The following is a 27,123-nucleotide window of genomic DNA, read 5'->3' as shown; positions in this document are numbered from 1 at the left end:
TCCCCCCCCTCTCTCTTCCCCTCCCCGTCTTCCCCCTCTCTCTCCCCTCCCCCTCTTCCCCCCTCTCTCTCTCCCCCTCCCCCTCTTCCCCCCCTCCCCGTCTTCCCCCCTCTCTCTCCCCCTCCCCCTCTTCCCCCTCTCTCTCTCTCCCCCTCCCCCTCTTCCCCCTCTCTCTCCCCCTCCCCCTCTCCCCCCTCTCTCTCTCCCCATCCCCCTGTTCCCCCCCCTCTCTCTCTCCCCCTCCCCCTCTTCACCCCCCCTCTCTCTCTCCCCCTCCCCTCTTCCCCCCTCTCTCTCCCTCCCCTCTCTCTCTCCCCCTCCCCCTCTTCCCCCCTCTCTCTCTCCCCCCTCTCTCTCCCCCTCCCCCTCTCCCCCCCTCTCTCTCGCCCCCTCCCCCTCTTCGACCCCCTCTCCCCCTCCCCCTCTTCCCCCTTCTCTCTTCCCTCCCCCTCTTCCCCCCTCTCTCTCCCCCTCCCCCTCTTCCCCCCTCTCCCTCTCCCCCTCCCCCTCTTCCCCCCTCTCTCTCTCCCCCTCCCCCTCTTCTCCCCCCTCTCCTCCCTCTCTCTCCCCACTCTCCCCCCCTCTCCCCCCCTCTCCCCCCTCTCTCTCCCCCCTCTCCCCTCTCTCTCCCCTCTCTCTCCCCCCTCCTCCCCCTCCCCTCCTCCTCCCCCCCTCCCCCTCCCCCCTCTCTCTCTCCCCCTCCCCTCTTCCCCCTCTCTCTCTCCCCCTCCCCGTCTTCCCCTCTCTCTCTCCCCTCCCCGTCTTCCCCCTCTCTCCCCTCCCGTCTCCCCTCCCCTCTCTCTCCCTCCCCTCTTCCCCCCTCTCTCTCCCCACTCTCCCCCCCTCTCCCCCTCTCTCCCCCTCTCTGCCCCCCTCCTCCCCCCCTCCCCTCTCCTCCCCCCTCCCCCTCCCCCCTCTCTCTCTCCCCCTCCCCCTCTTCCCCCCTCTCTCTCTCCACTCCCCCTCTTCCCCTCTCTCTCTCCCCCCCTCCTCCCCCCTCCCCTCCTCCGCCCCCCTCCCCCTCCCCCACTTCCCCCCTCTCTCTCTCCCCTTCCCCTCTTCCCCCCTCTCTCTCCCCTCCCCCTCTTCCCCCCCTCTCTCTCTCCCCCTCCCTGTCTTCCCCCCTCTCTCTCTCCCCCTCCCCGTCTTCCCCCTCTCTCTCTCCCCCTCCCCCCCCTCCCCTCCTCCTCCCCCTCCCCTCCCCCCTCTCTCTCTCCCCCTCCCCCTCTTCCCCCCCCTCTCTCTCCCACTCCCCCTCTTCCCCCTCTCTCTCTCCCCCCCTCCTCCCCCCCTCCCCTCCTCCTCCCCCCTCCCCCTCCCCCCTCTCTCTCTCCCCCTCCCCCCTCTCTCTCTCCCCCTCCCCCTCTTCCCCCCCTCTCTCTCTCCCCTTCCCCCTCTTCCCCCCTCTCTCTCCCTCCCCCTCTTCCCCCCCTCTCTCTCTCCCCCTCCCCGTCTTCCCCCCTCTCTCTCTCCCCCTCCCCGTCTTCCCCCTCTCTCTCTCCCCCTCTTCCCCCTCTCTCTCTCTCTCCCCCTCCCCCTCTTCCCCCTCTCTCTCTCCCCTCCCCATCTTCCCCCTCTCTCTCTCCCCCTCCCCCCCTCTCCCTCTCCCCCTCCCCCTGTTCCCCCCCTCTCTCTCTCCCCCTCCCCACCCCCCCTCTCTCTCTCTCCCCCTCCCCCTCTTCCCCCTCTCTCTCTCCCTCCCCTCTCTCTCTCCCCCTCCCCCTCTCCCCCCTCTCTCTCCCCTCCCCCTCTCCCCCCTCTCTCTCGCCCCCTCCCCCTCTTCACCCCCCTCTCTCTCCCCCTCCCCCTCTCCCCCACTCTCTCTCCCCCTCCCCCTCTTCCCCTCTCTCTCCCCCTCCCCCTCTTCCCCCCCTCTCCCTCTCCCCCTCCCCCTCTTCCCCCTCTCTCTCTCCCCTCCCCCCCTCTCCCTCCCTCTCTCTCCCCCCTCTCCCCCCCTCTCTCTCCCCCCCTCTCCCCCTCTCTCTCCCCCCTCCCTCCTCCTCCCCTCCACCCCCTCCCCCCCTATCTCTCTCCCCCTCCCCCTCTTCACCCCCTCTCTCTCTCCCACTCCCCCTCTCCCCCCCCTCTCTCTCTCTCCCCCTCCCCCTCTTCCACTCTCTCTCCCCCTCCCCCTCTTCCCCCCTCTCTCCCCCTCCCCCTCTCACCCCCTCTCCCCCTCCCCCTCTTCCCCACCTCCCTCCCCCTCTCCCCCACTCTCCCCCACTCTCCCCCTCCCTTCCCCCCTCCCCCCTCCCCCCTCCTCTCCCCCCCTCTCCCCCCCCTCCCCTCCCCCCCTCTCATCCCCCCCTCCCCTCCCCCCCTCTCATCCCCCCTCTCTCCCCCCCTCTCTCCCCCCTCCCTCCCCTCTCTCTCTCCCCCCCTCCCCCCCTCTCTCCCTCCCCCCTCTTCCCCCCCTCTCTCCCTCCCCCCTCTTCCCCCCTCCCTCCCTCCCCCTCTTTCCCCCCTCCCTCCCTCCCCCTCTTCCCCCCTCTCTCCCCTTCTTCCCCCCTCCCTCTCTCCCCCTCTTCCCCCCCACTCTCCCTCCCCTCTTCCCCCCTCCCTCCCCCTCTTCCCCCTCCTCTCTCCCCCTCTTCCCCCTCCCTCTCTCCCCCTCTTCCCCCTCCCTCTCGCCCCCTCCCCCACTCTCCCCCTCCCTCCCCCACTCTCCCCCTCCCTCCGCCTCCCTCCCCCCTCCCCCCTCCTCTCCCCCCTCTCCCCCCCTACCCTCCCCCTCCCCTCCCCTCCCCTCCCCCTCTCTCCCCCCCTCTCTCCCCCCCTCTATCCCCCCTCTCTCTCTCCCCCCCTCCCCCCCTCTCTCCCCTCCCCCTCTTCACCCCCTCTCTCTCTCCCACTCCCCCTCTCCCCCCCCTCTCTCTCTCCCCCTCCCCCTCTTCCCCTCTCTCTCCCCCTCCCCCTCTTCCCCCCTCTCTCCCCTCCCCCTCTCCACCCCCTCTCCCCCTCCCCCTCTTCCCCACCTCCCTCCCCCTCTTCCGCCCCTCTCTCCCCCTCTTCCCCCCTCTCTCCCTCCCCTTCTTCCCCCCTCTCTCCCTCCCCCCTCTTCCCCCTCCCTCCCTCCCCCTCTTTCCACCCTCCCCCTCTTTTTTTTTTTCCCCCCCTCTCTCACCCTCTTCCCCCTCCCTCTCTCCCCCTCTTCCCCCCCACTCTCCCTCCCCCTCTTCCCCCTCCCTATCTCCCCCTCATCCCCCCTCCCTCTCTCCCCCTCTTCCCCCTCCCTCTTCCCCCCCTCCCTCTTCCCCCTCTCCCCCCTCTCCCTTCCCCCTCTCTCTCCCCCCTCCCTCCTCTCTCCCCCTCTCTCCCCCCCTCTCTCTCACCCTTCTCTCCCCCTCCCACTCCCTCCCCCCTCCCCCCTTCGCCCCCCTCCCCCCACTCCCCCCCCTCCCCTCTCCCACCCTCTCTCCCCCCCTCTCTCCCCCCTCTCTCCCCCCCCCCTCTCCCCCTCTTCCCCCCTCCCTCCCTCCCCCTCTTCCCCCTCCCTCTCTCCCCTCTTCCCCCTCCCTCTCGCCCCCTCTTCCCCTCCCTCTCTCCCCCTCTTCCCCCTCTCACCCCCCTCTCCCTTCCCCCCTCTCTTCTCTCCCTTCCCCCTCTCTTCTCTCTCTCCCCTCTCTCCTCTCTCTCCCCCCCTCTCTCCCCCTCCCTCCCTCCCCCTCTCCCCACTCTCCCCCCTCCCTCCCCCCCTCCCCCTCCCCCCTCCCCCCTCCTCTCCCCCTCTCCCCCCCTCCCCTCCCCCCCTCTCATCCCCCCTCCCCTCCCCCCCTCTCATCCCCCCTCTCTCCCCCCCTCTCTCCCCCCTCCCTCCCCTCTCTCTCTCCCCCCCTCCCCCCCTCTCTACCTCCCCCCTCTTCCCCCCCTCTCTCCCTCCCCCCTCTTCCCCCCCTCCCTCCCTCCCCCTCTTTCCCCCCTCCCTCCCTCCCCCTCTTCCCCCCTCTCTCCCCTTCTTCCCCCCTCCCTCTCTCCCCCTCTTCCCCCCACTCTCCCTCCCCCTCTTCCCCCCTCCTCCCTCCCCCTCTTCCCCCCTCCCTCTCTCCCCCTCTTCCCCCCACCCTCTCTCCCCCTCTTCCCCCTCCCTCTCGCCCCCTCCCCCACTCTCCCCCTCCCTCCCCACTCTCCCCCTCCCTCCGCCTCCCTCCCCCCCTCCCCCCTCCCCCCTCCTCTCCCCCCTCTCCCCCCCTACCCTCCCCCCCTCTCATCCCCCTCCCCTCCCCCCTCTCCTCCCCCCTCTCTCCCCCCTCTCTCCCCCCTCTCTCCCCTCTCTCTCTCCTCTCTCTCTCTCCCCCCCTCCCCCCCTCTCTCCCTCCCCCCTCTTCCCCCCTCTCTCCCTCCCCCCTCTTCCCCCCTCCCTCCCTCCCCCTCTTTCCCCCCCTCCCTCCCTCCCCCTCTTCCCCCTCCCTCTCTCCCCTTCCACTCTCCCTCCCCCTCTTCCCCCCTCCCTCCCTCCCCCTCTTCCCCCCTCCCTCTCTCCCCCTCTTCCCCTCCCTCTCTCCCCCTCTCCCCCCCTCCCTCTCTCCCCCTCTCCCCCCTCTCCCTTCCCCCTCTCTTCTCTCTCTCCCCCACCTCTCTCCCCCTCTCTCTCCCCCCTCCCCCTCTTCCCCCCCGCTCTCTCTCTCCCCCTCCCCCTCTTTCCCCCCTCTCTCTCTCTCCCCCTCCCCTCTTCCCCCTCTCTCTCTCCCCCTCCCCCTCTTCCCCCCCTCCCTCTCTCCCCCTCCCCTCTCCCCCTCTCTCTCTCCCCCTCCCCCTGTTCCCCCCCCTCTCTCTCTCCCCCTCCCCCTCTTCACCCCCCTCTCTCTCCCCCTCCCCCTCTTCCCCCCCTCTCTCTCTCCCTCCCCTCTCTCTCTCCCCCTCCCCCTCTTCCCCCCTCTCTCTCTCCCCCTCCCCCTCTCCCCCCTCTCTCTCCCCCTCCCCCTCTCCCCCCCTCTCTGTCGCCCCCTCCCCCTCTTCACCCCCCTCTCTCTCTCCCCCTCCCCCTCTTCCCCCCTCTCTCCCCCCTCTCCCCCCCTCTCTCTCCCCCCTCTCTCTCCCCCTCTCTCTCCCCCCTCCTCCCCCCTCCCCTCCTCCTCCCCCCTCCCCCCTCTCTCTCTCCCCCTCCCCCTCTTCCCCCTCTCTCTCTCCCACTCCCCCTCTTCCCCCCTCTCTCTCCCCCTCTTCCCCCCCTCTCTCTCCCCCTCCCCCTCTTCCCCTCTCTCTCCCCCTCCCCCTCTTCCCCTCTATCTCTCTCCCCCACCCCCTCTCTCTCTCCCCCTCTCTCTCTCCCCCTCTCCCCCCTCTCTCCCCTTCCCCCTCTTCCCCCCCCTCTACCCCTCCCCCTCTCCCCCCCTCTCCCCCTCCCCCTCTTCCCCACCTCTCTCCCTCCACCTCTCTCCCCTCCCCCTCTTCCCCCCTCTTCCCCCCTCTCTCCCTCCCCTTCTTCCCCCTCTCTCCCTCCCCCATCTTCCCCCCTCCCTCCCTCCCCCTCTTCCTCCCTCCCCCTCTTCCCCCCTCTCTCACCCTCTTCCCCCTCCCTCTCTCCCCTCTTCCCCCCACTCTCCCTCCTCCTCTTCCCCCCCTCCCTCCCTCCCCCTCTTCCCCCCCTCCCTCTCCCCCCTCTTCCCCCCCTCCCTCTCTCCCCCTCTTCCCCCCTCCCTCTCTCCCCCTCTTCCCCCCTCCCTCTCTCCCCCTCTTCCCCCTCTCCCTTCCCCCCTCTCTTCTCTCTCCCCCCCTCTCTCCCCCCCTCTCTCCCCCTCTCTCTCCCCCCTCCCCCCTCCCCCCTTCGCCCCCTTCGCCCCCCTCCCCCCCACTCTCCCCCCTCCTCCCCTCCCCCCCTCCCCTCCCCCTCCCCTCCCCCCTCCCCTCCCCCTCCCCTCCCCCCCTCCCCTCCCCCCCTCTCCCCCCCCCCTCTCTCCCCCTCTCTCCCCCCTCTTCCCCTCTTCCCCCCTCTTCCCCCTCCCTCTCTCCCCCTCTTCCCCCACTCTCCCTCCCCCTCTTCCCCCCCTCCCTCCCTCCCCCTCTTCCCCCCTCCTCTCTCCCCCTCTTCCCCCTCCCTCTCGCCCCCTCTTCCCCCCCCTCCCTCTCGACCCCTCTTCCCCCCCTCCCTCTCTCCCCCTCTTCCCCCACTCCCTCTCTCCCCCTCTTCCCCCCCCTCCCTCTCTCCCCCTCTTCCCCCCTCTCTTCTCTCCCTTCCCCCTCTCTTCTCTCTCTCCCCCCTCTCTCCTCTCTCTCCCCCCCTCTCCCCCCCCTCTCTCCCCCCTCCCTCCCCCCTCCCCCTCTCCCCCCACTCTCCCCCTCCCCCTCCCTCCCCCCTCCTCTCCCCCCTCTCCTCCCCCCCTCTCTCCCCCCCTCTCCCCCCCTCTCCCCCCTTTCTCCCCCCCTCTCCCCTCCCCTCCCCCCCTCCCCTCCCCCCTCTCTCCCCCCTCTCTCTCCCCCCCCTCCCCCTCTCTCCCTCCCCCCTCTTCCCCCCCTCTCTCCCTCCCCCCTCTTCCCCCGTCCCTCCCTCCCCCTCTTTCCCCCTCCCTCCCTCCCCCTCTTCCCCCCCTCTTCCCCCTCCCTCTTTCCCCTCTTCCCCCCCACTCTCCCTCCCCTCTTCCCCCCTCCCTCCCTCCCCCTCTTCCCCCCTCCCTTCCTCCCCCTCTTCCCCCCCTCCCTCTCTCCCCCTCTTCCCCCCCTCCCTCTCGCCCCCTCTTCCCCCCCTCCCCCTCTTCCCCCCTCCCTCTCTCCCCCTCTTCCCCCCTCCCTCTCTCCCCCTCTACCCCCCTCCCTCTCTCCCCCTCTCCCCCCCTCTCCTTCCCCCCTCTCTTCTCTCTCTCCCCCCACCTCTCTCCCCCTCTCTCTCCCCCCTCTCTCCTCTCTCCCCCCTCTCTCCCCCCCTTCTCTCCCCCCCCTCTCTCCCCCTCCCTCCCCCCCTCCATGTGGAGAACATGCAAACTCCACACAGACAGCACCCGAGATCAGGATCGAACCCATGTCTCTGGCGCTGTGAGATATCAATTCTACCATTCCTTCCCTTTTGTGAATATTTCTATACTAAATTCTTACCATGTTCTACGGTGGATTTGCGCCGTTCCAGCTCTGGAAGAAGAAACCAGTGTTACATTGGAACAACGAGCATCAGAGACAATGAAGATCAGAGTCAGGGGGCAATCCAAACAAGGATGGAAATAAGTGCAGCACAATGAGGGAAGTTCCACGCGGGTCAGGCAGCTGCGGAGAGGAACAGGATTCCCGGTTTAGGTTCACAGGGTCTCATCAGCCTGGACAATGTCAGATGGTGACAGGTGAGACAAGTGTAGCGGCAAATAAAGGAGGGAAAACAAATGGTGTGGGACATGTGAAGGGCAGGAGAGGGGAATGACGAGGAACGGATCAGGTGAGTAAATACACTGTGGGTCCGGGGATGTTTCAATGTCTCACCCACGACTGACAGTCGCTGCGGGAACCTGTGATCACGGTGATCATTGTGTGAAACAGTTGGGGACAATGTTGAGTCTGGAAGGCTGCGAGATGCCGGATTCAAAGGCGGGCGGTTCCCCGGCCTCTGCTCAACCTCATTAGATCAGTGCAGGAGAGCGAGGGAGAGCTCACGCTGGGACGGGACACGCAATGAAAGGGACAAGTGAAGGAAAGCTCAGGTTGACAACGGGGAACTGCACAGAGATGTCCACCCACGTGATCACCTCACCTGTGCTCTGTCTCCCCGCGGTGGAGATCAAACACAGGAAACAGAGACAAGTGCAAGTGACTCTGTGTCCAGTTAAATCTCCCCCACGGCACCGCCTCATGCACACACAGATGTCACATCTGCCCGTTTACCCCATTACCCCACCTCCAGGGCCACTGATACTCTCTCCAGGGCCAGGGGCAACAATTACCGCTGGAAGATCAGAGCCCGCGGAGAGTGCTCTGGTTTCCCACTGAACTTACACTGGGAATCAGGGATTCCCTGACCCGCATCTCACGCTGTTGTTTAACGCACCTTTAATGCGTCTGTTTTGTTTCACGTTCCAATAAAACACAGCACCGTTGGCGGCAATGAGAAGACAAATGGTGAGGACCAGCGGCAGGACCCAGTCAGGAACGCCAGCAGGGAAGATCTCATCTGCAGAGTGAAGACAGTGAATCAGACAGTGACAGTGACAGTGAATCAGACAGTGACAGTGAATCAGACGGTGACAGTGACTGTGACAGTGAATCAGAGTGACAGTGAATCCGATAGTGACAGTGAATCAGACAGTGACAGTGAATCAGACAGTGACAGTGACAGTGAATCAGACAATGACAGTGAATCAGACAGTGACAGTGAATCAGACAGTGACAGTGAATCAGACAGTGACAGTGACAGTGAATCAGACAATGACAGTGAATCAGACAGTGCCAGTGACAGTGAATCAGACAGATACAGTGAATCAGACAGTGAGAGTGACAGTGAATGTGACAGTGACAGTGAATCAGACAGTGACAGTGAATCAGACAGTGACAGTGAATGTGACAGTGAATCAGACAGTGACAGTGAATCAGACAGTGATTCAGACAGTGACAGTGAATCAGACAGTGACAGTGAATCAGACAGTGACAGTGAATCAGACAGTGACAGTAAATCAGACAGTGACAGTGAATCAGACAGTGACAGTGAATCAGACAGTGACATTGAATCAGACAGCGACAGTGAATCAGACAGCGACCGTGAATCAGACCGCGACCGTGAATCAGTCAGTGACAGTGAATCAGTCCGCGACAGTGAATCAGACAGTGACAGTGAATCAGGCAGTGACAGTGAATCAGTGACAGTGAATCAGTGACAGTGAATCAGACAGTGACAGTGAATGTGACAGTGAATCAGACAGTGACAGTGAATCAGACAGTGACAGTGAATCAGACAGTGACAGTGAATCAGACAGCGACAGTGAATCCGACAGCGACAGTGAATCAGACAGTGACAGTGAATCAGACAGAGACAGCGACAGTGAATCAGACAGTGACAGTGAATCAGACAGCGACAGTGACATTCAGACAGTGACAGTGAATCAGACAGTGACAGTGAATCAGACAGCGACAGTGAATCAGACAGCGACAGTGAATCAGACAGTGACTGAATCAGACAGTGACAGCGACAGTGAATCAGCCAGTGACAGTGAATCAGACAGTGACAGTCAGACAGTGACAGTGAATCAGACAGTGACAGTGAATCAGACAGCGACAGTGAATCACAGTGACAGTGAATCAGACAGTGACAGTGAATCAGACAGCGACAGTGACAGTGAATCAGACAGCGACAGTGACAGTGAATCAGACAGCGACAGCCACACACACACACACATCATAGCTGCCCGAGCAACCTCCCGCCATGACATCAGTATATATATATATGTATAACATTAAAACGTAAATTTATTTATATATATATTATTTTGTATATATACATGCACACATACACACACACACAGACACACACACACACACAAACACACACACATACTCATACACACATACACACACACACATACACGTACAGACACACACATACACACACATACACACACACATATATACACACATACTCATACATATACCTTTACATATACACACACACATATATATATATATACCAGTTTATGTATCAGCATATATAGTGTATATATCTGTAACAATATATATCCTCACGTGGGCTACAAATGTAAGTTTTAATGTAATTCCCAAGGATAAATTTTGGGACGGGTGGGAGGAGCCAGCCACTTGGTCTAGATGATGCCCCAACATGGTCCATGCCGGACAACGCCACAGATTGTTGGTCCTCCCTTCCATGGGGTGACAGCAGCGGTTTGCAATGTGGTGCATCCCGACACTCACACGTGGAACCTCGCTCTCCCAGCGGGCAGAGCAGCGACTGGATGGAGGTTTACAGTGACGGGCAATTAGATACTCATGGGTTACCCTTGTAGACTTGGACAGAGAGCCTTCAATTCGGGCTAGTCATGAAAAGACAACGTTGGAGGTGACGCTTCTGTTTATACCGCGTCCCCACAACTATTCAGATCAAAGCTTCATCTACATTCACAGTCTTGTGATTCACTCAGACACTGGTGTCAGGGTGATTCAAGTGAACCCAACCCAATGGAACAGATCCCTCTTCCCCCCGCACTGGGACCACTGCCCGTCGACTTGGAGCCCATTTCTCCCACAATGATTGTGGACCCATGTGGTAACTGCATGACCCCATTCGCCCGGTGCCAATTTCCACAGGTCTCGGGTAGTCATCCAGAAACCGTCCCCTTCACGGTTCTGCTTTGTAATCGGACCATGACGGCTCCATCAGCAGAACCTTCATCCCAGTCCTAGCGTCGTCAATGGTTCCCATGTGGTCAATGTGACAGGACCGTACATGCCAATGTTCTGGCAGTCCTCATGGTTTGTCCATTTAAGACTTTTCAGGAGAGCGTCAGGGATTTAAAAGAGTTTGTGTCGATGTCCAACCTGTTTGGACAAGTTGTGGATTCAGTTGGCCTTTCATGCAGATGAATGAATGAATACGTTTATTGGCCAAGTATGTGCACATACAAGGAATGTGCCTTGGTGCTCCGCTCACAAATGACAACACAAACAATAGACAATAGGTGCAGGAGGAGGCCATTCGGCCCTTCGAGCCAGCACCGCCATTCAATGTGATCACAACAGAGCACATATCCAGAAGCAGCCCACATCATAGCCGGGGACTTCAATCATGCAGACCTAAAGTCAGTTCTCACTAAACTTGAACAACACATAAGATGTGCTACCAGGGGGAAAAACACACTAGACAAGGTTTATTCAAATATTAAGAAGGGTTTCAGGTCAGCACCACTACCACACCTGGGGCAGTCAGATCACCTGTCCATATTCTTAACTCCAGCATACACCCCACTCAGGAGGAAAGCTCCAGTCACCATAAAGACTGTTAAGACATGGCCTGAAGGAGCTTCCTCGCAGCTGCAGGATTGCTTCGAAAGGACCAACTGGGATATTTTTGAGGATCAGGACTTGGAGGAGTATACATCAACTGTACTCTGCTACATCCAAAACTGTGTTGACAATGTCACCGTCGACAAACGTATCCGGTTGTATCCCAATCAGAAGCCCTGGATGACAAAGGATGTCAGGTCTCTCCTCAAGGACCGTAACACCGCCTTCAGGTCTAGTGATAGAGCTCTATACAGTGCTGCTAGAACCAACCTGAAGAGAGGCATCAAGGATGCCAAAGCGTCCTACAAGAGGAAGATTGAGGACCACTTTACCAACAATGACCCACGGTGGGTATGGCAAGGCATCCAGCACATCACCAACTACAAGACCAGCAACCGCACGACTGCCGACGGCGACGCCTCGCTGGCAGAGGAACTTAACTGTTTCTTTGCTCGTTTCGAGGTGAAAGCTGCAGTGGCAGACATAACACCCTCTCCAGCACCTGACAGCAACACCTTCACTGTGCAGGAGTATGATGTTAAGCGCGTGCTCAGAGCAGTGAATCCCAGGAAAGCTGCAGGCCCCGATGGTGTGACGGGCAGAGTGCTGAGGGAATGTGCAGACCAATTATCTGAGGTCTTCATAAAAATCTTCAACCTGTCCCTTTTAAAATCCACCATCCCTCCCTGCCTGAAGTCCGCCACAATCATCCCACTGCCGAAAAAGTCTGTCATCAGCGGCCTTAACGACTACCGTCCGGTAGTACTCATACCGGTCATCACAAAGTGCTTCGAGAGACTGGTCCTGCTGCACATCAAAGCCAGCCTCCCACCCACCTTCGACCCATACCAGTTTGCCTACAGAGCAAATAGGTCTACAGGGGATGCCATCGACACTGCTCTTCACACTGCACTGACCCACCTTGAACACCAGGGGAGCTATGTGAGGATGCTCTTCCTCGACTTCAGCTCTGCCTTTAACACGGTCATCCCGAGCAGACTGGTCACCAAACTTTCTGACCTTGGATTTTCCCAAACCATCTGCCAATGGATCAAGGACTTCCTGACCAACCGCCCCCAGACCGTCAAAATAAGCCCTCACCTCTCCTCCACCATTACACTGAGCACCGACCGGCTCACCACAGGGCTGTGTGTTGAGCACCATCCTTTACTCCCTCTACACTCACGATTGCGCCCCCAACCATCCCACCAAAACCATCATCAAGTTCGCGGATGACACGACTGTGGTTGGACTCAATAGACAATAGGTGCAGGAGTAGGCCATTCAGCCCTTCGAGCCAGCACCGCCATTCAATGCGATCATGGCTGATCACTCTCAATCAGTACCCCATTCCTGCCTTCTGCCCATACCCCCACACTCCGCTATCCTTAAGAGCTCTATCCAGCTCTCTCTTGAAAGCATCCAACGAACTGGCCTCCACTGCCTTCTGAGGCAGAGAATTCCACCCCTTCACCACTCTCCGATTGAAAAAGTTCTTCCTCATCTCCGTTCTAAATGGCCTACCCCCCATTCTTAAACTGTGGCCCCTTGTTCTGGACTCCCCCAACATTGGGAACGTGTTTCCTGCCTCTAATGTGTCCAATCCCCTAATTATCTTATATGTTTCAATAAGATCCCCCCTCATCCTTCTAAATTCCAGTGTATACAAGCCCAATCGCTCCAGCCTTTCAACATACGACAGTCCCGCCATTCCGGGAATTAACCTAGTGAACCTACGCTGCACGCCCTCCATAGCAAGAATATCCTTCCTCAAATTTTGAGACCAAAACTGCACACAGTACTCCAGGTGCGGTCTCACCAGGGCCCGGTACAACTGTAGAAGGACCTCTTTGCTCCTATACTCAACTCCTCTTGTTACGAAGGCCAACATTCCATTGGCTTTCTTCACTGCCTGCTGTACCTGCATGCTTCCTTTCATTGACTGATGCACTAGGACACCCAGATCTCGTTGAACTCCCCCTCCTCCTAACTTGACACCATTCAGATAATAATCTGCCTTTCTATTCTTACTTCCAAAGTGAATAACCTCACACTTATCTACATTAAACTGCATCTGCCATGTATCCGCCCACTCACACAACCTGTCCAAGTCACCCTGCAGCCTTATTGCATCTTCCTCACAATTCACACTACCCCCCAGCTTAGTATCATCTGCAAATTTGCTAATGGTACTTTTAATCCCTTCGTCTAAGTCATTAATGTATATCGTAAATAGCTGGGGTCCCAGCACCGAACCTTGCGGTACCCCACTGGTCACTGCCTCCCATTCCGAAAGGGACCCATTTATCCCCACTCTTTGCTTTCTGTCTGTCAACCAATTTTCTATCCATGTCAGTACCCTACCCCCAATACCATGTGCCCTAATTTTGCCCACTAATCTCCTATGTGGGACCTTGTCGAAGGCTTTCTGAAAGTCGAGGTACACCACATCCACTGACTCTCCCCTGTCAATTTTCCTAGTTACATCCTCAAAAAATTCCAGTAGATTTGTCAAGCATGATTTCCCCTTCATAAATCCATGCTGACTCGGAATGATCCTGTTACTGCTATCCAAATGCTCAGCAATTTCGTCTTTTATAATTGACTCCAGCATTTTCCCCACCACTGATGTCAGACTAACTGGTCTATAATTACCCGTTTTCTCTCTCCCTCCTTTCTTAAAAAGTGGGATAACATTTGCTATCCTCCAATCCACAGGAACTGATCCTGAATCTATAGAACATTGAAAAATGATCTCCAATGCTTCCACTATTTCTAGAGCCACCTCCTTAAGTACCCTGGGATGCAGACCATCAGGCCCTGGGGATTTATCAGCCTTCAGTCCCATCATTCTACCCAAAACCATTTCCTGCCTAATGTGGATTTCCTTCAGTTCCTCCATCACCCTAGGTTCTCCGGCCCCTAGAACATTTGGGAGATTGTGTGTATCTTCCTCAGTGAAGACAGATCCAAAGTAATGGTTTAACTCGTCTGCCATTTCTTTGTCCCCCATAATAAATTCCCCTGCTTCTGTCTTCAAGGGACCCACATTTGCCTTGACTATTTTTTTCCTCTTCACGTACCTAAAAAAACTTTTGCTATCCTCCTTTATATTATTGGCTAGTTTACCCTCGTACAGGAGGAGATGAGACAGCCTACAGGGATAAAATCCAAAGGCTGGCAGCATGGTGTTCAGTGAACAATCTTGTCCTGAACTCCTCCAAAACAAAGGAACTTATAATAGACTTCAGGAAAACCAGTGCAGAACACGACCCACTCTACATCAATGGGGTCTGTGTGGAAAGGGTACCCGCTTTCAGGTTCCTGGGTACGCACATCGCAGAGGATCTTACCTGGGTCTACCAACACCATCACCACAGTGAAGAAGGCACAGCAGAGACTCCACTTCCTGAGGATCCTCAGGAAGACCAACCTGCAGGAGAAGCTCATGATGTCCTTCTATCGCTACTCCATCGCGAGTGTGCTGGCATACTGTATAACCACATGGTATGCCAGCTGCTCAGAAAAGGACAGGAAGGCCCTTCAGAGGGTCATCACGACGGCCCAGAAGATCATTGGCTGCTCACTGCCCTCCCTGGAGCACCTGTTCAGCCTACGCTGCCTCAGTAGAGCAGGCAAAATAATAAAAGCTCCATCCAACCCCGGCCACCGTCTGTTTGTTCATCTGCCCTCTGTTCGACGTTTCAGGTCGATCAAATCCCGAACAAACAGACTTAAGAACAGTTTTTACCCCAGGGCCATATGAGAACTGAACACTACTTTCTGCACTAGGCAACTCTGTTAAAACTTTTGTACTTAATATAATTGTATTTATTTGTTTTTGCATTTATTGCATATATGTTTTTACGCACCGTCAGGATTGGCTATTTTTAAAATTTCGTTGTACTCGCTGCAATGACAATAAATGAATATTATTATTATTATTATCATTCTCAATCAGTACCACGTTCCTGCCTTCTCCCCATACCCCCTGACTGCTATCCTTAAGAGCTCTATCTTAGCTCTCTCTTGAATGCATTCAGAGAATTGGCCTCCACTGCCTTCTGAGGCAGAGAATTCCTCAGATTTACAACTCTCTGACTGAAAAAGTTTTTCCTCATCTCAGTTCGAAATGGCCTACCCCTTATTCTTAAACTGTGGTCCCTTGTTCTGGACTCCCCCAACATTGGGAACATGTTTCCTGCCTCTAACATGTCCAAACCCTTAATAATCTTATACATTTCGATAAGATCTCCTCTCATCCTTCTAAATTCCAGTGTATACAAGCCTAGTCGATCCAGTCTTTCAACATATGACAGTCACGCCATTCCGGGAATTAACCTAGTAAACCTATGCTGCACGCCCTCAATAGCAAGAATATCCTTCCTCAAATTTGGAGACCAAAACTGCACACAGTACTCCAGGTGCGGTCTCACTAGGGGCCTGTACATCTGCAGAAGTACCTCTTTGCTCCTATACTCAACTCCTCTTGTTATGAAGGCCAACATTCAATTGGCTTTCTTCACTGCCTAACATGCAGTTAACAATTAAGAATAAATTATGATGCAGATTTAAAAGGCAGTAAAGCAGCAGGATCGGCGCATACAGTAAACATTCTTTAAAAATCAGTGATAATTTCCCCACAGAAGTGAGATGTGGCTGAACCATCAGTGAGAAACATGTGAATACCTCAGTGAACATTCTGGGCAGTCGAGGTATCAATGGAATGTAAATCTCTTCATACTTCAATGATCAAACAGAAATGTTTACAAACCTGATATCTTAACAATTGCCTCATGTTGTATGTTTAACCGTCTATAACGAACAACACATTTGAACTTGTTCGTTGACTGCCTCGTTACTGTCACGTTGCTCTCCACATTTATAAGACCTTCCGTGTCTTCATGGTATCTTGTTTCAGCTTGTGGTAAAACCTGTCCATCCTCGCCGATCCACACCATCTTTGGTCCAGGATACCATCCACCGGATTTACACACGAGCTGGATTCCATCTCCCTGGAATCCCAGCAACTGAATCTGGGGCTTACTCCCCAAACCTGCATCAGTGACAGATGTAGAAATAACAATAGTCAGGAAGAATAGCAACTTGGACCAGTCAGCATTTTGTTCAAGGTGCCAAACCCTCTTGCAACAATACTTATACAATTTACAATTATTTCTTGTTCCAATGCAAAGTCTTTGAGCTGAAACATCAACTCTGCTTCTCTCTCCCCAGTCGCTGCCTGACCTGCTGATTGTTTTCAGCATTTCGGTAAATAAATCCAGCTGGGGGTTACATGGTAAATGACTGGGCCCTGGAAAGTGTGGTGGAAAGGAGATCCCAACTACGGGTGTTGTCTGTTCGGAGTTTGCACGTTCTCCCCGTTACCTGCGTGGGTTTTTTCCGAGTTCTTCGGTTTCCTCCCACACTCCAATGACGTACAGGTTTGTAGATTAATTGGTTTGGTGTATGTGTAAATTGTCGATAATGTGTGTAGGATAGTGTTAATGTGCCAGCATCGCTAGTCGGTGTGGTGGGCCGAAGGGCCTGTGTCCGCGCTGTATCTCTAAAGTAAACATTCCTTTAAAGTTAATAATATCAATGCATTTACTTACTCACCTTGAACTCGCAGTTGAGCTGGAGATGCTTCATTCTCAGTTCCGTCTGTAACTGAACATGTATATTCCCCTTCATCAAGCCTCCTTACGTTCATTATTCTGAGGGAAATGTTCCCTTTGGCCAGTTCATCTTTAAACAGTTGGGCCCTTGCTCTGTAATCCTGGTGTTGAGCGTGGGCGTCACTTTCTCCATGTCTGTACACGAGGACTGGCGAGGCCAGACCTGACTTCCTCCACTGCACCTCCATGTCGCTGGTCAATATATCTGGCACAAGCTGACACTCCAACACCGCATCTCCACCTACAGTGGCTGCAAAACCACCATCGCCCGGAACAATTACGGCAAATTCACCTGGGGATCAATGCAAATAATTGAAAACATAATTATTTAAGGAATCAATAATGTAAAAATAGAAAACAAAATTAACATCAGGAAAGTTGCATCGTTCTGTGCACACAAAGACCAACAGCATTTATTTCATGAGGGCTTGAATACAAAAACAGGGATGTAATGCTGAAGCTCTCAAGGGCACTGTTCAGGTCGCATTTGGAGAATTGTGAGCAATTTTGGGCACCATAACAGAGGAAGGATGAGCTGGCTCTGGAGAGAGTTCAGAAGTGGTATCTCAGAATGATCCCACGAACCAAGAGTTTGATGGCACAAGTTTAGAAGGAAAACGTAAAAACATACAAACATACAAAATAGGTGCAGGAGGAGGCCATTCTGCCCTTCGAGCCAGCACCGCCATTCATTGTGATCATGGCTGATCATACACAATCAGTAACCCGTGCCTGCCTTCTCCCCATATCCTTTGATCCCACTAGCCCCCAGAGCTCTATCTAACTCTCTTTTAAATCCATCCAGTGATTTGGCCTCCGCTGCCCTCTGTGGCAGGGAATTCCACAAATTCACAACCCTATGGGGGAAAAAGTTCCCTCTCACCAGAGTTTTAAATGGCCTCCCCTTTATTATTAGACTGTGACCCCTGATTCTGGGCTCCCCCAACATTGGGAACATTTTTCCTGAATCTAACTTGTCTAGTCCTTTTATAATTTTATATGTCTCTATAAGATCCCCTCTCATCCTTCTAAACTCCAGTAAATACAGGCCTAGTCTTTCCAATCTTTCCTCATATGACAGTCTCGCCATCCCACGGATTAACCTCATGAACCTGCATTGCACTGCCTCAATAACAAGGGGGGGGGGGGGCTCAGTGAATGGTGGAGTAGACTTGATGGGCGGAATGACCCTAATTCGCTCCTATCGCTTATGACTGGATGACCTTCTGAAGCCAGGATATTACCATTTTCACTGGCTGTTCACGATTTATTTTATATCTAAGGTTGGCATCTCAACACCAATCCGCGTGGGGCACCACTACTTACATCTTCCCACCCAGGGAGACAAAATACATTAGTCCCCACTCTCTGCTTCCTGCTGACTTATACATGGCCCGTACATCAGGAGGTGGAGATCCAGAGCCAGCAACATTATGGGGGACCCCTACCACCCCAGCAACGGACTGTTCCAGCTGCTACGGTCAGGCAAACGCCTCCGGTGTCACGCTGTGAAACCAGAGAGGATGAGTCGGAGTTTCTTCCCACAGGCCATCAGGACTGTTAACTCTCATATCACCAGGGACTAATTTAATTTACTGTAATTTTGTGTTAGCACAATCCGCAGGCGTTGCCGCTTTCATTTAACTGCACATCTGCTATATGTATGTGACAAATAAAGTTGACTTGACTTGATTATCCATGATAATGAGGTTGCCTCCTGCTCCTGCAGTCCCCATCGTCGCCCACAGAGGGAGCACGGACCTTGCACCTGATCGTATTAAGTGATGTGGACAACTGCATAAAAATGGGCGATTTTAAAATATGAATCTTCTGACTCCATGAAGCCCCCTCCATGAGATAAATAAATATCAATCAGACAAGATGTTGTGGTTATTACCGTGGACTGAGGTGAGGATCCCGTGCAGTAGCAACACAGCGCAGTGAAACACTCCCATCCCAGTAGAGGGGTCAGTGCCTGAGGGAGAGGGGGAGAGAGAGGGAGAAGTGTTAGACCCGTGATGGACGGGAAGCTGTGATCTCCCCCTCCCCTCCCCCTCCGTCCCCGCCGCCGGTGTCCACCACCCCCACTCACTGCTGACCGGGGGCTGAAAGGTCACACCTTGTGCCGGGTGGCCAAGGACAACCGGTGGCCAACGGACTCCAGTCCCCGCACCGAGACCCCGGCTCCCTTTAGAATCTGCTCCTTGAGTCTCCTGTCACGGGGGTCGGGTCCGGGACGATCCTTCTCCCGGGAATTTCTTCAGTCACCCCGGCCATCAAACCTGTCAAAGGACAGAAATTGATTCTGAAGTCAAAAGATGTCGGAACAATAAAAATAATCAGGGGATGAGATTTGCGATTCATTTACGGAGTTGGGTGTCACTGACTGGGACATCTGTTATTCCCAGGTCGGCGCCGCCTGCAGCCACGCTTGTGGAATTCTCTCTGTCCATGGACAGTGGATCATTGGATGTATTGAAAGAGGAGGTGGATATACAGCACCTTCAACCATTTGCTGATTGGAAGCAGACTGCCTGTGTAGTCATTCCCCAGACTGCATTGGTCTGCTTTCTCTCTCAGAATATTTTACCTGCTTCACCATCTCAAAGGCTTTTTAATGTTTTTTGTCTCTGTAACGCACAGTCGAGATGAACTGGCACAGGTCGGTTATATCCGAGGCCAGTGTGGGAAGCGAGAGGAGGAAAATAGACTATAGGTGCAGGAAGAGGCCATTCGGCCCCTCGAGCCGGCACCGCAATTCAATGTGATCATGGCTGATCATTCACAATCAGTACCCCGTTCCTGCCTTCTCCCGATATGCCCTGACTCCGCTATCCTTAAGAGCTATATCTAGCTCTCTCTTGAATGCATTCAGAGAATTGGCCTCCACTGCCCTCTGAGGCAGAGAGTTCCACAGATTTGCAACTTTCTGACGGAAGAAGGTTTTCCTCATCTCCGTTCTAAATGGCCTACCCCTTATTCTTAAACTGTGGCCCCTTGTTCTGGACTGCCCCAACATCGGGAACATGTTTCCTGCCTTTAACATGTCCAATCACTTAATAATCTTATATGTTTCAATAAGATCCCCTCTCATCCTTCTAAATTCCAGTGAATACAAGCCCAGTCGCTCCAGTCTTTCAACGTACGACAGTCCCGCCATTCCGGGAATTAACCTAGTAAACCTACGCTGCATGCCCTCAATAGCAAGAATGTCCTTCCTCAAATTTGGAGACAAAAACTGCACACAGTACTCCAGGTGCGTCTTACCAGGGCCCCGTGCACCCGCAGAGGGACCTCTTTGCTCCTATACTTAAATCCTCTTGTCATAAAGGCCAACATGCAATTAGCTTTTTTCACTTTCTGCTGTACCCGCATTGTTACGTTCAGTGATTGATGAACAAGGACATGCAGACGCCATGGCTGAGATAAATGTCAAAATTAGTCACCAGTGAGGTGCTGGAAAACTTGAAGTTACCCCTCAGATTCCGATTACATCTTTCCCCCTTCACCTTGAACCTATGTCCTCTGGTCCTCGATTCCCCGACTCTGGGGCCGGGGTTCCACAGAGAAACCGCGCCGGGTTTGGGGGAGTGGGGTAAAGTAGGACGGGAGGGAGTGGGTTAATGAGGAGGCAGCCGCTGTAATGGCTGCAACAGTCGGAGTAAAGTTTCGTGTTTCAGCTGCCCACGCACAGCCCAGGAATGTGGGACAAACAAAAGTATTTAGTAACATGATCACACTCGCTCTCCTGTGTTGAAATATTTTGTTGTGTATAAAAAAAACCTGTTGATAGATTCACGGAGAGAAGCTCCATTGGAACACGCCCTTCGGCCCACTGAGTTTGTGATATCAGTAAACACACATGTTCACGAATCCGACCGCACTCATTAATGCTCCCACGTTGCCATCAACTGCCCACCGATCCCATCCCTCAGATTCATACAGGGCGATGTACAGCGGCCAATCTGCCGAGACATCAGCTCGTCTTTCGGACGCGGAAGAACCCGGAGCACCCGGGGCAAATCCATGCGGTTCTGGGGAGAACGTGCAAACTCCACATAGGGAGCAGTGGAGGTTAGGCTCCAAGCTGGATCACTGCAACTGTGCGGCAGTTATTCTACGATCTGAGCCACTGAACTGCGGGTTCAGTTCAATTAACATGTTACCAGCAGCAACACATTAACCTCCGTCTCAGCGCAGTTTGTTCCCGCGCTCGCTGCTCGGGACGCCACCGGCGCCACATAGTTTCAGAGAGTGTAGCAAGGAGTTCCCTTCTTGCCCATCGCGGCCACTTCGCGCCCGTCACAGACTGAACTTGGCCGCTGGGAATAAACAAATCCCGGTGACCGACCAGCTCTCCCGAGCGAGGACTCACCGACTGCCGCCTCCCTCCCTGACCCGCACCGCACCGGCTCCCGCTCTCTCCGCTCTCCCGACCGGCCAGACTCGCCGCTCCGGCCCCGACAACCAACCGAGGTCTCGGCCTGAGCCGCGCCCCGGGGGCAGTGGGCCGGGCCGGGTGGATGCAGCGGGGTTTCACTATCACCCAATCCCGCTGGCAAACAGGGGAGTGAGTGCCCGCTGTGTCCCAGCGGCTCCGGCGCCCTCAGTTGTCCCGGAGCCCCGCTCACCTGATCAATCCCCGGCGCGGGACCCTCCGCTTCCCCTCCGTGCCCGCTCCCTGTCCCTGCTCCCCGGGGGCCGAGTCTGTAACCGGCGCCCAGCGACAGCGTGGAGCAACCGGCGTCAGAGAGACCGCTTTCCTCAGCGTGGAATCACACAGGGAGACGGCGGCCGCCGGGGGAGAGAAATCGGCTCAAGTTGTCATGAAATGGGCGCGATAAATGGGCGGGGCACAGAGTCTGTGGAGAGGGAGGAGGTGGTTGATCTGGGCATCTTGTCGGCTAAGTTGGGCCCTCCCCATACTGTCGGAAGAAGGGTCCCGCCCGAAATATTACAATAGACAATAGAGAATAGGTGCAAGAGGAGGCCATTCGGCACTTCGAGCCAGCACCGCCATTCAATGTGATCATGGCTGATCATTCTCAATCAGTACCCCGTTCCTGCCTTCTCCCCATACCCCCCGAACTCCGCTATCCTTAAGAGCTCTATCCAGCTCTCTCTTGAATGCATTCAGAGAATTGGCCTCCACTGCCTTCTGAGGCAGAGAATTCCACAGATTCACAACTCTCTGACTGAAACAGTTTTTCCTCATCTCAGTTCTAAATGGCCTAACCCTTATTCTTAATCTGTGGTTCCTTGTTCTGGACCCCCCCAACATTGGGAACATGTTTCCTGCCTCTTACGTGTCCAACCCCTTAATAATCTTATACGTTTCGATAAGATCCCTTCTCATCCTACTAAATTCCAGTGTATACAAGCCTAGTCGCTCCAGTCTTTCAACATATGACAGTCCCTCCATTCCGGGAATTAACCTAGTGAACCTACGCTGCACGACCTCAATAGCAAGAATATCCCTCCTCAAATTTGGAGTCCAAAACTGCACACAGTACTCCAGGTGCGGTCTCACTAGGGCCCTGTACAACTGCAGAAGGACCTCTTTGCTCCTATACTCAACTCCTCTTGTTATGAAGGCCAACATTCCATTGGCTTTCTTCACTGCCTGCTGGACCTGCATGCTTCCTTTCAGTGACTGATGCACTAGGACACCCGAATCTCGTTGTACGTCCCCTGTTCCTAACTTGACACCATTCAGATAATAATCTGCCTTCCTATTCTTCCCACCAAAGTGGATATCCTCACACTTATCCATATTAAACAGCATCTGCCATGTATCCGCCCACTCACACAACCTGTCCAAGTCACCCTGCAACCTCATAGCATCTTCCTCACAGTTCACACTGCCACCCAGCTTTGTATCATCTGCAAATTTGCTAAAGGGAGAGAGAGAGAGAGAGAGAGAGAGAGAGAGAGAGAGAGAGAGAGAGAGAGAGAGAGAGAGAGAGAGAGAGAGAGAGAGAGTCTTAGTCGTGTGCAGTCCGCATATAAATTGCTCGCCCTCTGTCGCTGGTGCCAATGGGGCTCGGTCCCAGAACTGGGAACCTGAGACTTCCAGAAGAAGTTGTTGTGTTTTACTTCCTCTGCCTTTCCCGGCCGCCTGTTGTGCTGCCTCAGTGGCTCAGGGCCCAAGTTCCTCGGGCCTTCTTCATTCCACCCCTGGAATGTCCAACCTACTCCTGTTGGTGCCAGGAGCTTCAGCGGTGAGTAAAGTGTTCAGGGAACAGGCCCATGTCCAGCAGCAGATCCCATTCCAGCTGAGGTCATGCCCACGTCTCCATATCGCCCGCGCTCTGTGGCGATGGTGAGGGGACCTTGGCAATCTGTGGCCCATCCTCTGTACAGGAAGGAACTGCAGATGCTGGTTCACACTGCAGATAGACACAGAAATGCTGGAGTAACTCAGCGGGACAGGCAGGGAAGGCACTGAAGAAGAGTCTGAAGAAAGTTCTCCCCTTCCTCTGTAGGCCGAGCTGAGACAGTTTCAGCTGGGAAGAAACTGTCTGTTAATGTCTCCCCGGCTGTTATCAGGCAACAATATCACCCCGCCACAACCAGAGAGCAGCGCTGAACTACCATCTACCTCATTCCCGACCCTCGGACTATCCCTGACCGGACTTTGCTGGCTTTACCTTGCACTAAACGTTATTCCCTTATCATGCATCTGTACACTGTAAATGGCTCGATTGTGATCGTGTGTTGTCTTTCCGCTGACTGGTTTAGATTTTTATTTTAGATTCAGAGATACAGCGCAGAAACAGGCCCTTCGGCCCACCGGGTCCGCCCCGCCCAGCGATCCCCGCACACTAACACGATCCTGCACCCACTCGGGACAATTTTTACATTTGCCCAGCCAATTAACCTACATACCTGTACGCCTTTGGAGTGTGGGAGGAAACCGAAGATCTCGGAGAAAACCCACGCAGGTCACGGGGAGAACGTACAAACTCCGTACAGACGGCGCCCGTAGCCAGGATCGAACCTGGATAGCACGCAACAAAAAGCTTTTCACTGTACCTCAGTACACCTGACCGTAAACTACACTGAACTGAGCTCGCCAGTCTGAGCACAACACGGGTCCTCAACACCACAAGCCCACGAGGGAGAAACAAAGAACTTCAGATGCTGGTTTACACCAATGAAAGACACAAAGTGCTGGAGTAACTCAGCGGCTCAGACAGCATCTCTGGAGAACGTGGATGGGCAACGTTTCGGGTCGGGACCTTTCTTCAGATTGCCAATTAACTGCACGAATTGGCGTCAGGCACCACAGTTCCAATATTCATCCCAGCGTGGAAAGGCACGCAGTTTGTAATTTTAAAGCCATATCGTATTATTTTAAAACAGAGATTGACAGATTCTTGATTAGTGTCGGCCCTAGTGAGACCGCACCTGGAGTAATGTGTGCAGTTTTGGTCTCAAAATTTGAGGAAGGATATTCTTGCTATTGAGGGCGTGCCGCGTAGGTTTACTAGGTTAATTCCCGGAATGGCGGGACTGTCATATGTTGAAAGACTGGAGGGACAAGGTTTGTACACACTGGAATTTAGAAGGATGAGATGAGATCTAATCGAAACGCATAAGATTATTAAGGGATATAAGAAAATAACTGCAGATGCTGGTAAAAATCTGAAGAAGGGTCTCGACCCGAAACGTCACCCATTCCTTCTCTCCCGAGATGCTGCCTGACCTGCTGAGTTACTCCAGCATTTTGTGAATAAAAAGATTATTAAGGGGTTGGACACGTTAGAGGCAGGAAACATGTTCCCAGTGTTGGGGGAGTCCAGAACCAGGGGCAACAGTTTAAGAATAAGTGGTAGGCCATTTAGAACTGAGATGAGGATAAAAAATTCAGTCAGAGAGTTGTGAATCTGTGGAATTCTCTGCCTCAGAAGGCAGTGGAAGCCAATCCTCTGAATGCATTCAAGAGAGAGCTAGATAGAGCTCTTAAGGATAGCGGAGTCAGGGGGTATGGGGAGAAGGCAGGAACGGGGAACTGATTGAGAATGATCAGCCATGATCACATTGAATGGTGGTGCTGGCTCGAAGGGACGAATGGCCTCCTCCTGCACCTATTGTCTATTGTCTATTGTCTACAAGTTATGGGGAGAAGGCGGGAGAATGGGGTTGGGAGGAAAGATAGATCAGGCATGATTGAATGGTGGAGTAGACTCGATGGGCCGAATGGCCTAATTCTGCTCCAATGACTCGTGAACCTGCACCAGCGGAAGCGGTTAGTGGTTGTTGACGGTGGAGAGCTCAAACATTCCTGGAGGCTGAGGGAAGTGTGAGAGTAAAACGGCTTCGCAGATGTGGAGCAAGGCACCGCAGGGAAAGGCAGGAACAGGCAGGCGCTGTGGTCGGGGCTGGGACCAGTGGTCACGTCTCGACACATTCCACAGCGCCACAGAGCGGAGCTGGCCTCACTGGGAGAGTGGCCGCTGGTGTGAACGTTTTTTTTTTTTTAAATCAAAAAATACTTTATTCAAGTAATAAATATCATTTACAAAACATCTTTTTTAAACAAACCCATCCGACATTTCCGGAGGTTACATATTCAATACAGGCATTTACTTAGACATTTACATACATTTACATACATATCCCTTATTTGGAGGTGCGTCTCTCTCCACCACACCCTGCCCCCCATGTCCAGCAGCGGAAGGCCCCTAGACTGTGGTCCTCCCCCACAGGGCCTTGGCGTTGGCTGCACCGAGCTTCAGAGCGTCCCTCAGCACGTACTCCTGCAGTCTGCAGTGGGCCAGTCGGCAACATTCCTTGACGGACAGCTCGCTCCGCTGGGAGGTCAACAAGGATCGGGCAGACCAAAGAGCGTCTTTCACCGAGTTGATGACCTTCCAGCAGCACTCGATGTCAGTCTCGGAATGCGTCCCTGGGAACAGTCCGTAGAGCACAGAGTCCTCTGTGACGGAGCTGCTCGGAATGAATCGTGACAGGGACCCCTGCAGACCTCTCCAGACTCTCCTGGCAAATCCACACTCTTTGAAGAGGTGGGCCACCGTTTCCTCTCCGTAGCAGCCGTCCCGAGGGCAGCGTGCGCTGGTAGTGAGGTTCCGGTGGTGCAGGAAGGATCTGACTGGGAGGGCTCCCCTCACCGCCAGCCAAGCCAGGTCTTGGTGCTTGTTGGTGAGTACTGGCGATGAGGCATTTTGCCAGACAAGCTGGGCTGTCTGTTCTGGGAACCACGCCACAGGATCCATGGAGTCATTCCCCTGCAGTGCCTGCAGGACGTTCCGTGCTGACCACTGCCCGATGGACTTGTGGTCAAAGGTGTTGGTCCGGAAGAACCTGTCCACAAACGACAGATGGTTCGGCAATGTCCAGCTGACTGGCACATTGCGTGGCATCTGCGCCAGGCCCATCCTTCGCAACACCGGGGACAGGTAGAACCTCAGCAGGTAGTGGCATTTGGTGCCCACGTGCCTTGGCTCTATGCTCCGCCTGATGCAGCCACACACGAAAGTGGCCATCAGAATGAGGGCGACGTTGGGCACGTCTTTACCCCCGTTGTCTGCCGACTTGTGCATTGTGGCTCGTCGCACCCGGTCCATCGCCGACCCCCAGATGAAACGGAAGACGGCCCGGGTGATCCCCTTGGCGTGGGAGGGAGGGACGGGCCACACTTGCGCCAAGTACAGCAGCCCCGAGAGCACCTCACACCTGATGACCAGGTTTTTCCCCGTGATGGAGAGGGAGCGCTGCTTCCACAGCTCCAGCTTCTTCCCCACCTTGGCTATCCACTCCAGCCAATTTTTGTCACATGCCTCAGCCTTCCCGAACCAGATCCCCAGCACCTTCAGGAAGTCAGGCTTGATGGTGAAGGGGATGGAAGATCGGTCGGGCCAGTTGCCAAAGAGCATGGCCTCGCTCTTCCTGCGGTTTACCCTGGCCCCCGTGGCCAACTCAAACTGGTCGCAGACGCTGATCAGTCTGCGGACCGACCCTGGATCCGAGCAGAAGACGGCGACATCGTCCATGTACAGGGAGGCCTTGACCTGAGTGCCCCCACTGCCTGGCAGTGTCACTCCTCTTATGCTCGCATCCTTCCTGATGGATTCGGCAAAGGGTTCAATGCAACAGACGAACAAGACAGGGGAAAGAGGGCAACCCTGCCTGACTCCAGACCTGACGGGGAAGCTGTCTGATTCCCACCCATTAATTTGGACTGCACTACAGATATCGGAGTAGAGCAGTTGTATCCACTTCCTGATTCCCTCCCCAAAGCCCATTTTGGAGAGCACGTCCCTCATGTACGTGTGCGATATCCTGTCGAAGGCCTTCTCCTGGTCCAAGCTGACCAGGCAGGCATCCACCCGTCTGTCCTGCACGTAGGCAATGGTATCTCTCAGCAGCACCAGGCTGTCTGAGATTTTCCTGCCAGGTACAGCACAGGTTTGGTCCGGGTGGATCACCTGTCCCAGAGCAGACTTGACCCGGTTGGCGATGGCCTTAGACAGGATCTTGTAGTCTACATTCAACAATG

General features: G+C 55.2%; 1 protein-coding gene across 1 annotated transcript in view; it reads right to left on the bottom strand.

Annotated features, from left to right (window-relative positions):
- LOC144602998 (butyrophilin subfamily 1 member A1-like) overlaps positions 1-18,556 on the bottom strand; it is a 40,111-nt gene extending 21,555 nt beyond the window's left edge. The window contains exons 1-5 of the mRNA XM_078416122.1: positions 18,499-18,556; positions 16,543-16,893; positions 15,698-15,979; positions 7,964-8,086; positions 7,027-7,059 (exon numbers count right to left, since the gene is read on the bottom strand). Of these exons, the coding sequence (XP_078272248.1) occupies positions 7,027-7,059; positions 7,964-8,086; positions 15,698-15,979; positions 16,543-16,893; positions 18,499-18,556 (847 nt within the window). The remainder of the gene's footprint in view (positions 1-7,026; positions 7,060-7,963; positions 8,087-15,697; positions 15,980-16,542; positions 16,894-18,498) is intronic.
- Between the last annotated feature and the right edge of the window lie 8,567 nt (positions 18,557-27,123).

The sequence above is a fragment of the Rhinoraja longicauda genome, chromosome 19, assembly GCF_053455715.1.
Source record: "Rhinoraja longicauda isolate Sanriku21f chromosome 19, sRhiLon1.1, whole genome shotgun sequence".
Taxonomy (NCBI): domain Eukaryota; kingdom Metazoa; phylum Chordata; class Chondrichthyes; order Rajiformes; family Arhynchobatidae; genus Rhinoraja; species Rhinoraja longicauda.
The sequence above is the reverse complement of the archived record's forward strand: the minus strand, read 5'-3'. Positions and strand labels throughout refer to the sequence as shown.